The 13,081-nt window shown below is 42.4% G+C and overlaps 1 protein-coding gene across 2 annotated transcripts in view; it reads right to left on the minus strand.

Moving 5' to 3' along the window:
• The window catches only part of Lpcat2 (lysophosphatidylcholine acyltransferase 2), a 61,414-nt gene extending 49,799 nt beyond the window's left edge, over nucleotides 1-11,615 (minus strand). The window contains exons 1-2 of one of the 2 annotated variants that reach the window (XM_006984049.4): nucleotides 11,308-11,615; nucleotides 2,944-3,083 (exon numbers count right to left, since the gene is read on the minus strand). In XM_006984049.4, the coding sequence (XP_006984111.1) occupies nucleotides 2,944-3,083; nucleotides 11,308-11,478 (311 nt within the window). In that variant the 5' untranslated portion in view covers nucleotides 11,479-11,615. The remainder of the gene's footprint in view (nucleotides 1-2,943; nucleotides 3,084-11,307) is intronic. The other variant, XM_076571704.1, reaches the window with a different exon arrangement.
• Nucleotides 11,616-13,081: the final 1,466 nt, after the last annotated feature.

Genomic DNA, 13,081 nt, shown 5'->3' on the forward strand with positions numbered 1-13,081 from the left:
GTAACCTCCCATCCATCCTCCTGTAAGCAGCCCCAGTAACCTCATTGGTTCACTAAGCTAGACTTGGGTGGAACCATTTCTTTGGTTTGTCTTCAGTGTCCTATCTGAATGAATAGACATTTGTTCACATCTCTACTTAACAAGACAATACAGCTTTTCATGACATGGAAAATAAAATATACACAGTCATCCCTCAGTAATTGTGGGGAACAGGCTCCAGAGGCTGGCAAATAGCAACATCCTCAAATGCTCAAGTCTTTCATATAATGCCATGTGACCACTGCTCATAAGCTATACATACTGTCCTGAAGACTTTCAAACATTTCCAGAGTGTTATAATACCTAATATAATATGAATGCTATATAATGTGAATCCTATTTAGGTCTGATAGTATACTGTTTAGAGACTATTAATAAGCAACCAGTATATACATGTGCAGATGTAGTTTTTTTTTTCTGAGCATTTTTGATCCAGTTGGGGTGAACTGCAGATGCAGAACACATTGCTGACCATATAGCACCTAGTAGGTATCAGAAAGAACTTTTAAAAACTGAGCTTCTGATTTTCTTAGCCAGTGAAAGGCTGCTAGTAACTAGCCCGTGAGGAAGCTTCTGCGATGCTGACCTCACAAGAAGTGAGACCCAGTAAACCAGAGTGCTTTCCGGAGGGCAGAGGTAAGTGACGATCTCCACCTTTAGTCTAGAGGTGAGCTCTGGACTCACACAGGAGAGGAAAGCACACTTCTGTGTTTCCATACTTTATTCAGCTATAGCAGTATAGCTCCTTATAAATGTATGTCAAGAAGTCAGACCCCTTAATGACTTCTACTTAGATGTGTTTTAAAATGCCCCGGGGAAAAGCCGTGCAAACCCGATGGCCTGAGTCTGAGCTCCAGAACCCACTTAAAGGGCGGATGCAGCGGGATGCATCAGTAAACTCAGCAGGCTATGGAGGAGTGGGAGGCAGAGACAGGGAGCCAGTTAGCATGGACTATGCTGGCTTGTAGCATAAACATGACACACTGTGCCTGTGCCTCAAAACAAAGGGAAAGATGAGAATCAACTCCCAAATGTCCTCTGGTCCCCACACCCCCACACACATACATACACACACACACACACACACACACACACACACACACACACACACACACACACACAAGTTTTTTAAAAAAAAAATTTTAATAGCTAAAAGTCTTGTGCCACATAATAACTTCCAATTTATTTGTATGAGAGGAAACAGAGATACTGATTTAACTAAAAAAAGTAAAAGGTTTTTCAAAGCAAAAACAATAAAATATTAAAAAGAACACTTTTCTAATTTTTTTTCCAAGATTCTTAAACTATTCCTTCCCTCATCCTAGATTTTTGTAAGCCAGTAACTATAAAACCAAAGAAAGAATCTGAAAGAAGTGTGAATCATGAAAAGCAGCCCATGAAGTGTTATTTTATTCTGTGCATCCTTGAGTTATAAAACAAAGAAGTATGATTTGCAAGGCCTGAGCTTTCTCTGGGGCATTGCCAACGCTAGATTTATTTCCACTTCAAACCAGCCTTGGTTTTGATATTCACATTTGTTCACTGGGACAAGAACTGAATAGCAAACTGCATACTTCTATTAAAAGTTGTACAGCAGTAGTTCTCAATAATTTTTGGAGGACAAAACCACATTTGAGATTTGCATAAAAAGAACACATCCTTGCATACAGAAAAAGCAAACAAGCAAAAAGACAAAAAACAAAACAAAACACCATACATAATTTCAGGGAGTTCATAAATGTCCTAAAATGAATGTATGGATCTGCAGCCTACTGAAATCTGTGGAGTGCTCCTTAAGAAGGTCCATGTGCAATCTGTACAGATGGTGATAATTTGACCCTGCCAAACAGTAATGACTTTCACCAGCATATTTTACTTATTTTGCCCAGTTTGTCCTCTAGAACCATCCTAATTAGATAATTCTAGAAATTCTAGAAAAGCAGTTCCATTCGCCTGCATACTAACATTTGAAAATGCTATGCTGAGTGACAATTAAAGTTAATATTAGCCACTAAACATAATTAATAAAAAAGAATATAATGGATCCACTTCATTGTGTTGCTGCAGAAACCATATTGTTACCTCGAAGGGACAAAAGCACACGTGAAAATGCAGAAGGACAAAAGCAAGTCAAGTACTTTATAGCTGTAATGTCCCAGGAATAATAGCCGGATGTGCTGTCAGACTGCCCCAGTGTGTCATAAGCCCTGACAGGAGCACCGTGGAAAGAAGAAAGATTTGTTTTAGCTCATGGCTTTAGAGGTTTTGGTTCGTAGTGATCAGTTCTGTTCTGGGGACCATGGAGAGGTGGAGCTTCACAGCGAGAGGACATGGCAGACGCTACTCACCTCACACTGGACAGGAAACACAGAAAGGGAACATGGAAAGGGGCTAGCCCCCCTCCTTCCCCAGGACTCACTCCTAGTGACCTAATTACTCCAACTAGGCTAGGCCCTTCCAGATTTTCACCGCCTCCTAATCATGCCCTCATATTATGAATCCATCAAGAGACTAATCCTTTGATCAGGACACAGCTCTCGGAATACAGTCACTTCCTAAAAGCCCACTGGCTGCCGACAGAGCGCCTAACACATGAAACGACTGGAGACATTTCATGTAAAAACACAACCCAGGAACTCTTTCGGAACCATAGATGAATATCCTTCACAATAACTCAGAAAACAAAACGTTTTCACATTAAGAAATTATACCTAGAACTGAATATTATCAAAATGTGCCTGTGTGATAGTTTCTGCAAAAACCAAGTCCATTCCCATGCAAGAAACAAATATAAACTATTAAAACTGAGTAACAGTAAGCTAAAACTACTGGTCACTGAAGAAGCTAGAATCAAACCTTTTAAATTTTTGACTTGTATAATATTTGGATATAATTATCTCTTACCTCCTCCAACCACTTATGGGATGGGTCAGCTTTTCAGGGCAGCATGCTGTTGTAATTGCAGCAAATGGCCATGCCAGCAACAAAATTAATGCAACCAATACAGCACGGACTGGAAGCAGAATAATTCCAAGGAGAATGATCTGCAAGTCAAAGTTGACAAAAAACAAAAAAGATAAATGGATGTTATATAAATATATGACTACCAAACACAAAAGCATAATAGAAAAGTTTTGGTTTCATGCATGTGCTCAGGGATGAATTAAATGCTGTCTTATATCAGACCAAGATACATAAACACACACACACACCCCACATGACATTTTATCTTAGCGGGCTACTACTTACTACTTGTTGGGCATTGTAGTATTCTAATCCCAGCATTTTCCTCCAGGCAGAGGCAGGCAGATTTCTATGGGATCTAGAAGGCCAGCCTGCTCTACATAGTCAGTTCTAGGTCAGCCAGGGCTACATTATGAGACCCTGTCTCAAAAAAACAAAACAATAACAATACAAAAGGCCAAAGAAGCAGTGAGTAGAACCATGGGATAACCTGATCCACATCCATGAGAAGGAATAGAGGATGCTGGTAGAGCAAAGAAAAGGTGGGCCTGACTTAGTACCCAGAACAAGCTTCCCGTGGGAGTGGTAGCCTGAATAGTCCTGCAGAAGAAGATGGTGCTGCCAGGATACTGGCCCTAGCTACTTGAGAGGCTGAGGCAGGAGGAGGAAGTGCCAGGCTGCCTAAGCTAGGAAGTGAAGGGAGCTGGAGCTTGATACCTTGCTGAGAAAGTGCTTGCCTAGCATGCATACATTCCCTCAGTGTGGTCCCAGCACAGCTAATCACAAAGCAAGCAAATGCTAGCAAAGCAAGACAGTTACTGTTTCCCAAAAGCTACACAGAAAGAAGTGTGGGAATAAAAGCATTAGTGAATGATGGATTGCACTGATTCCCATGCCTGCCAGTTCTGTGTAACTAAGCAATAAGGAACTGGAGGAGAGAATAAAAATACAAAATAAATAAGAATGAAGAGTATATGATTAAGAACAGCAAATCATGCATAAATGCTTGCTGTGTGTCAGGCATATGGCACACAGTGATTCATTTAGTTCTTAAGATCTTAAGTTGCTTTACATGAAAAGAAAGCCATGGATAAATTAAATCACAATAAATTAATATTAATATCAACAGAAGTGGAAACAAATTTATTTATAAAGCCTTTGTTCCTAATCCTTATACCACCCTGCCTTTTAAGTGAAGTCATTATATATACCACCTTTTTTTCTATAAATTCATTACATGATCCAAACAGCGCTGTCTTCTGTCTGTATTGTCCTCTATGAGAACCTAAACATCACCAAATAACTTACAAAAATGTCCACACTATTCTAACTATCTATCTGTCTTAACTGCTGTATTTTTCAAGTAGGCCTTCAAGTGGTGGTATGTAACCTCTATTTCTTTTCTTCTTCAACTGTTTTTGAAGATATTTCTAGATCCTCGAATTTCCATAGACGTTCAGAAGTAATTAATTCCTCAGTCTGTGTGCGCGCGCGCACACACACACACACACACACACACACACACACTTTTTTTGAGATTGCAATGAATCTAGAGATGATCTGGAAGGACTTGTCATACAAATAATATTGGGTTGTCATACTAATAATACTGGGCTTTCCAATTAACAGATATGCTACATCCACTCACATGTTTCAATTTCTCAAATCACTGTTTTGTTGTTTCCAGTATAGTGACCAGACAAGGTTTTAGTTAGTGATACTTCTAAGTATTCAACATCTTCTTACTGTTACTACATATAAGATTATCTCATTTTTTTGTAAATGTAAATACAAAATTGATTTACTTTTTAAATGTGTGGGGATTTTTTTCATATATATGGGTCATCCATCCATTCATTCATTGCGACAGGATCTCAATATGTAGCCTGGCTGCCTTTGAACTTGCTATATAAACCAGCTAGCCTTGAGCTCACAGAGTTCTGTCTGCCTCTGCCTCCTGAAGGTTGGAATTAAATGTGTGCACTACCATGCCCTGCCAGTTTTTGATTTCTAATATAATTGTTACAGTCAGAGAACATATTCTGTAATATGTCAACCCTTTGATATTTTCAAGACTTCTTTTCTGCCAATGACTGGTCTATTTTAGGAAGTCTGGGTGTCCTGCAGTTGCAGGAGACAGTTTTCTACAAATGTCGGTTTAGAAATGGTGTTCACCATTGTTCTTCAACTCTTAGACTTCAATAATGATATCCAGTCTGTTTTTTTCTATCAGTTACTAAGAAACGAGTGTTAGCATTCTCAAAGCAGGTTTTTTGCTTGCTTGCTTGCTTGTTTGTTTGTTTATGAGCCAGGTCAGTGTTCCACCTAAATTGCTGGCATGACTCCTTAGCTGTATTGTCTTATAATTCTGCTAGCAGTTACTCTGAGGACTACAGCATGTACATCTAATACACAACAACTCAGAATTGAAACTGTATCATTTCAAACAGTGCAAGAAAAATAAGTGCAATTCTATCCGTTCAGAACTGTTCATGACGCTTTACATCTACATATATGTAAACTTGGGAAAATACTGTCAGATGTTTGCATTCAATAGTCATATTTTATAGTTCTTTGATTAAATTAAGATGGAGAAAAAATGAGTTTGATTTACTAATTTTGAAGTATTGTTTCCAGTATTATTCATTCTTTTCTGTGTACTTTTGCTTTGAACTGATAACATGATTTAGCATGTTCCTACAACTGGAAAAAAACATCCTTTACCTCTTTCTTTTATAAAAATTAGACCTACTTATTTGTGTGTGTGGGGGGGACCCACATGTGTGTTGTGTGTGGTGCGTACACACGAGTGCGTGCATGCATGTCACTACACGTGTGGAATTCAGAGTCAGCTCTCTCTCCACCACACAGGTCCTGGGAAACCTCACATTGTCAGGCTGAGCAGCAAGAGCCTTTTTTGCTCAGCCATCTCCACAGCTCTTTTTTTTTTCTCTGTAATGAGGATTAAATCAGGGCCTCAAGCAGCCTGCAACCACACCAGTGAGCTGTACATCTCCAATCCCCAACCAGCAGTAGTTGGTTGTTTTTATTTCATTATTTATCTATTCATATTTTTGCTTGTTTTGTTTTTTGAGACAGGGTCTCTCTACATAGCCCTGGCTGTTCTGTAACTCATTATGTAGATCAGGTTGGCCTTAAACTCACAGAGATCTGCCTGCCTCTGCCTCCAGAGTAGTAGGATTTTAAAGGTGTGCGCCACCACTCATGGCTCCATTTACCACTTCTTATATACAGTTGTTTGTGTGTGTGTGTGTGTGTGCGCGCGCGTGTGCACATATGTGCGTATGTGTGTGTGTGTGTGTGTGTGTTTTCCTTTGTTTCTTGATTTTTCGAGACAGGGTTTCTCTGTGTAGTTTTGGTGCCTGTCCTGGAACTCGCTCTGTAGACCAGGCTGGCCTCGAACTCACAGAGATCTGCCTGGCTCTGCCTCCCGAGTGCTGGGATTAAAGGCGTGCGCCACCACTGTCCGGCAGTTCTGATAGTAAACTCTTACCATTTTTCCTTCTAAAACTATTTTCATTTTCTTTTAACTTCCAAGTAATATTTTCTTTGTATATTACATTCATGCACTTGTCTATTTTGTGTGTAGGTATATATGTGTATGTATATGGGAGCTTGTGTGACAGACATGTGCGGAGGACAGAGGACATCTTGTGGGAGTTGGTCCTCTGTTTCCACCATATGGGTCATGGGATTGAACTGTGGTTATCAGGTGTGATGGCAAGCACCTACACATCATTTAAATAAAGATGGCTTTACACACAGCCCTCTCTCCAGCCTCCTCATTGACTAGTGGTTTCTAGATGGACTTGCCTTTTACTAAAGTCCCAGGAGCTATTTACATACTTTGGATACTATATATACCTTTACCAGATGTATTATGTAAAAATATTTCCTCAAATTTTTTAGGTGGTCACTTTAATTTCTTTCTTTCATTTTACATGTATACATGGTGTTCCTGCTTGTTTCCATGTTTGCTGTGGGCACATGTAGGGTGGAGGTAGGGTGCACAGGGAAGTCTAAAGTTAATGCTAGATGTGTTCCTCGATCACTTTGCACTTTATTTACTGGGGTAGGGTCCCTTATTGAACCCATAGCTCACCAATTTAGACTAATCTAACAGGCCAGCTGGCCCCAGGGACCCTGTCTCTGCCTTAATAATCCTGGGATTACAGGCAGCCACTACCCCTGCCCAGATCTGTGTAGGGTTCCAGAGACCTGAACTCAGGTTCTCATGCTTGTGTGACAAGGACATTAGCCACTGAGGCATCTCCTTGGGTCGCTCTTTAATTTCCTGGTAGTGAGTCTATTTTGAAACACACAGCATTTAATTTGACAATACTACTTATCTATTTCTCCTGTCCACCCCTCACTGTGTGTGTGTGTGTGTGTGTGTGTGTGTGTGTGTGTGTGTGTGTGTGTGTGTGTGTTGTCTATCTTGGAAACAAACGACTAATCCAAGGTCATTAAGGTTTATACCTATGTTCTCTCTTAAGACTTTCATTATTTTAACACTCATATTTTCTCATATTTAGTTCTTTTTACCAGCTTAGACTGTTTTATATGATAATAGGTGAACTTGTGCATGTTAATCTTGTACATGTTAATCCATTTATCCCAGACCATTTATTGAAGAGACAAGTCTTTCTCCATTGAATTACTCTAGCATTCTTGTAGAAAAAAAATCAATGGCCATAAACATATGTTTATTTTTGAACCCAGTTTTCTCCCATTGATCCATTTATCTAGGGACTTTTATGATTTAATTCTATATTTATATTCTTTGTCATGTGTGGCTACTGAAGCCTCTGATCAATTTGATAAATAGTTAATGAGTACAGGAATTTCCTTTAGTGTAGGAACTGATAAATTTCCCAGTACTTGAAAGTTTTCTGTTGTACATACTGAGATATATGTCAATGCAAGTGGCAGTTCAAAACTTAGCCTCAGATTCCTGCTTAGAGAAATCCTCAAGGCCAATCTAAGATGAGATCTTGGAGCATCCTTGGATCTTTCCAGAGCATTGCATAGGATCTTTTTTGTTCACCTCCACATGTCCAGAGGCCTGAACTTACTATAGTATAGGCAGCAAACAAGTATTTTTGATATGAACAAATAACCCCATAATTACAACTAATCATTTTAATTCTAAATTCTGTTACAGAAATAACAATTAGGCTACTTTTCTCCATGCCACAAAGTAGAAGACCTTTAAGTAGTTTAAAATATATAAATAGAGGCTAGAGAGATGGTCCAGCAGTTAAGAACATTTGGCTGCTTTTGCAGAGGACCAGGGTTCAATTCCCAGCACCCACACATGGCAACTCATAATTGCCTGTAACTCCAGATCTAGGAGATTCAATACCTTTATACAGACATATATTCAGGCAAAATACCAATGCACATAAAATTTAAAAAGAAATAATTTTTTAAAAATACATAAAAAGGGGAAAGGACAAACTTAAACTATAAGCCCTATAATGAAATGCCCAAGTAACAACAATCTTTAAGAAGTCATCAGTCATTACTCAATATTAAATTTAGTCTGAACCAAGTATATTGTTTCTTTTTAATTAAGAAATTTTCTATTCATTTTACATACCAACCACAGTTCCCCCTCTCTTCCCTCCTCCTGGCCCCCAGCCTTCTCCTCTCAACTCACCCCCCATTCCCTCCTCAGACAAGGTAAGGCCTCCCATGAGGAGTCAGCATAGCCTGGTACATTCAGTTGAGGAAAGTCCAAGACCCTCCCCCTGCATCAAGGCTGTGCAAGGTGTTTCCCCAGAGGTAATGGGCTCCTGTTGTAGTTTTGGGGTTTTTTTGGCTCTTTTGAGGGGACCCTCCACCCAGCTCCCAAATAAATCATACAAGAGGCTTATTCTTACTTATGAATGCGCAGTCTTAGCTTGGCTTAGTTTCTAGCCATCTTTCCTTAACTTAACTTATCCCATCTACCTTTTGCCTCTGGGCTTTTCCCGTTCTCTTACGTCTGTGTCTTACTCTACTCATTGGTTTGCTGTGTAGCTAGGTGGCTGGCCCCTGGAGTCCTCCTCCTTCTCTGGCTGCTAGATCTTTGATCTCCAATCCCTCTTCCCAGAGTTCTCCTTCTATTTATTCTCTCTGCCTGCCAGCTCCGCCTATCCTGTCTCCTGCCTTGCTATTGGCCAGTTCCTTATTAGACCATCAGGTGTTTTACACAGGCACAGTAACACAGCTTCATGGGGTTAAACAAATGCAGCATAAACAAAAGTTTCACACCTTAAAATATTCTACTACAGGCTCCCAAGAATATTGTTTTACCTAAGTAAGAGTATATCTATATTTTAAACTAGATAGTATAAACATCATATTTTATCCATGCCTATCAGATTTTTTTTCTTTTATCCTTGCTATTCAAGCCACTGAAGCATCTATGGTAGGTAACACTGGTATTATGGAGAAAGAATGAAAGGAAGGAAGGAAAGAAAGAGAGAGAACGCCCAGACCATACCCCAACAGTTTAATCCAAGCAGCACATTTTGAGTATAGGACACAATTATAGACACAGCAGAACTACCAACATTGAGATCAGCAAACCAGACTACATTGTGCCACATATTATCTCATTTAACTTTCCTTTGAAGGATTATTTCAATTTAATAGATGAGAAAATGTAGCAGACAGGGGAGGTTAAGTGACGAGGCCAAATTTACAGAACTAATAAGTGACCAGGGCTCTTTGCATTATATGGGGTTCTCATGGAGTTCTTAGAAAGACCTCTCTTGGGTGATTTTTAAAAACTAATCTACTCGAGGTGCAATACAAAATTTAAATATGCCACTTTGAGCCTCCCTCCAAACTCTGAACCCAAACAGACAGGTACATTTTCACTTAAATATAACGTATTTGTCTGAAGTTAATCCTGAAGCATGGCCACTGTGCTTACAAGTGTTGCAGATGATTCAAGGCATAAAGAGGAACTCTGCAAACTTTCTCTGCATCCTTATCTTTCTCTTCCTCTCCCTTACCTATGTTCAACCAGATGCCTATCATTGCTCTAACCACCACCACTCCCCCCTCCCCCAACCTCGCCCTTAGCTCAGTGCCAAAAAATGTTCCCTCTAGAGAGGTCACTAGTCATAGAGCTGTCTACAAAAACACTGCAAAGATAACCACCCCATTAATCCAAATTAACAAAAATGATGAGATGGACAGGGAAACGTCAACTTTTGTTTCCCCCCACAGAACAAGACAAATGGAGTTTTCCTCATCTATCTTGTTCTCCAATCACTAACCGCACCACAGAGGAAGTCAACAAGTGAACTAATGGTAAAAGCTGCCCTTTGCGAGATAAAGACAACTTCCTTTGTGGCCATTTCTAACAGTGGCTACCTCTCGTGTCATCTTTGAATCTAGAAAAGGTACTGTGTGAAGGCTGATTCAAAGAAAAGGCTCCCGACTACCTTCATGGGTCTCCCAGTTCTCTTTTCTTTGCTTTCGAGTACAGCCTGGTTGTTCCTGTTCAGTTAAACCACTAGAGCCTTACCTTTGGTTCCAAGGCTAGACCAGGGCTCTCAGCCTCCTCTCTTGCTCTACCCAGCCCAGACGGACTCCCCCTTTTACAAAGGGCATAAAAAGGAAAGAACGCCGGAACCCACTCTCGTGTGGAAATTCTCAATCCTCTGTGCTTTCACAAGCTCGAGACAAAGTTCCTGCCCCATCCATCCCTTCTCAGGCAAAGAAGATCCCCTATATGGGATATTCCCTGCTGACATTCTGTCTCTGCATCTTCTCGCTTTCATGTCCCTAGGGTCATCCCATCCCCCAGTGTCCTCAGTTCTCACATCCTCTGTCTGCCCCTCATGACCCTTTCCTGTCATATCCACAGCTCTTCCTTCCTCAGATGCTTTCTCTTACCAGACTCCACACCTCACTCAGCCTCCCCCTTCAGACTCACTATCTCCTCAGATGCCTCCCCGGTCAGATTTCCAATTCCTCGGACAAATCCTGAGTCAGACCCACTATCCCCTCCGAGTGGCAGACCTGTGATCTCGGACGCCTCGAGGTTCAGATGTGGGTAATCCTCTCAGGCGGCTCCTCCGTCAGACCCACGATCCCCTCCCTCATAGTCCCTCAGACCTGAGATCCTCTTAGATACCTTCCCTCTCAGACCCGATCCCCTCAAGCCGGATCCTCTCTCCCACCAGATGCCCTCAGGTGCCTCCTCTCTTGGATGCGCGATTCCTCCCGAGCCTCCTCCGTCCGACCACATCCCCGCAGCCTCCGTGCGCACCGCGCCTCTACCTGCAGCCGTCGGGCCGCACTGATCCGCGTCTGCTGAACGAAGGGGTTGGGCACTGGCGGCGGGAAGAAGGACGCTTGGCGGGGCACCATGGGTGGCCGCAGCCCCGCATCCCCGACGCCGGCGCCCGGCACTGTGGCCGCCACCGCGGCCGCCTCGGCGCACCGGTTCATGGTGGATCCTGGCGCCCGACCCGAGCAAAGCTGGGGACCCCGAGCGCGAGGAAGAACGCTGCTGCCCGGCCCCTGCCAGAGACCCACGAGAGTCCCTGCCCCAGGCGCCGCTCCCGGCTTCTGCGCAGGCGCCAGAGTCACCTAGCCACTGTCGGCCCCGCCCCCCGGCCCCGGACACGCCCCCGGCTCTGGCCCCGCCCTCCTAGATACCTGCTTTCCTGCAAAGCAAGGACCTGAATGGTCTGAACAGAGCTGCAACCAAGAGACTCCTTGGTCTCTGCTGTGGGGTCAGGATTTTCTGTTTAACTAGTCCTGTGCCTAAACCAAACCACTCATCACTGTGACCCTCACTTACCTGCTCTGAACTGAGGTAACACATAAAGACCTGTGGGCCAATCTAGTAAGTAAACTAATAAATCCAGGGTGGGCTTTGCTCATCTTTGTTCGATTTCCAGTGTGTGTTTCGTTTTTTGTGTGAACCTGTTTGATGTGGGGGTATTTGTACATTAAGATGAGAGAGAGCTAAGACAGGAATTGGCAGGAGGGGTAGACTGTGTTACACTCAAAACTTGGATTAGCAGTGTGGAGAGGGCTGTCTTTCACGGAAATTGAACTATTATTTAGAAAAGGCAAAAACCATCAGTTCTCACTGGGGATGAGGAACCTGACCCAGAGACAGGAAATGATCAACATCGTGGCTACATTTCACACTGAGGAAATATGAGGCCTGTCTGAAACTGTGTAGGAGGGGGAAGGGAAAGACCAGGGTTACCAAGGACCTTAGGCCAATTGAGAGTGGGTAGAACCCTGACTGGCCACAGCTGAAAAAGAATGGAGATACTGAACCATTCACCCCTACAGTAGGGTGGTGTGTGTGTGTGTGAGTGTGTGTGTGTGTCTGAATTCTCTCTGAATATGTGACAGAGAATCTTAATAACAATGTGCTTCTATATTCTGTAAGCTTCTCAGCCTAGAGACTCTTCAAATAGGGCTGTAAATCCTTAGCCAGACACTTGCAAGAAGGACCTTCAAGAATCAGAACTCGTGGGCTGGCCACAGAAGAAAAGATGATTTCAGGCCCATTGAGATCTCCAGTCCACTCCTCACTCCATTCCCTAGTCCTACCAGGAAAAGTCCAAAGCAACATACAACAGCTGTTTCTAACAGCTGTCTGACCCCAGACAAAGCACCTTCCACTGTATCCAGCTACCTCTTCTCAAGGGTCTGTAAAGGTGATCATAAGGGCTCTTAGAAGAGAAGGTTGTGGGCTAAAGAGATGGCTAAGAGGTTAAGAACACTGGCTGTTCTTCCAGAGGTCCCGAGTTCAATTCCCAGCAGCCACATGGTGGCTCACAACCATCTGTAATGAGATCTGGTGCCCTCTTCTGGCCTGCAGGCAGAACACCATACACATAATAAATTTTAAAAAAATAAATAAATAAAAGAGGGTTGTGTGGTTGGTTGCGGTTCCTTGCTATCAGCACTATCATTAGGATGGCTATGAGAGAGAGAAGCTCCCACAGACCCCATAACTACAGCAAGCAACAGAACTGCTGCTGTGCTGTGTCCCCGCCCTTCCTCATGAAGATCAAAACCACTGCTG

Source organism: Peromyscus maniculatus, chromosome 5 (genome assembly GCF_049852395.1).
Source record: "Peromyscus maniculatus bairdii isolate BWxNUB_F1_BW_parent chromosome 5, HU_Pman_BW_mat_3.1, whole genome shotgun sequence".
In the NCBI taxonomy this organism is placed as follows: Eukaryota; Metazoa; Chordata; class Mammalia; order Rodentia; family Cricetidae; genus Peromyscus; species Peromyscus maniculatus.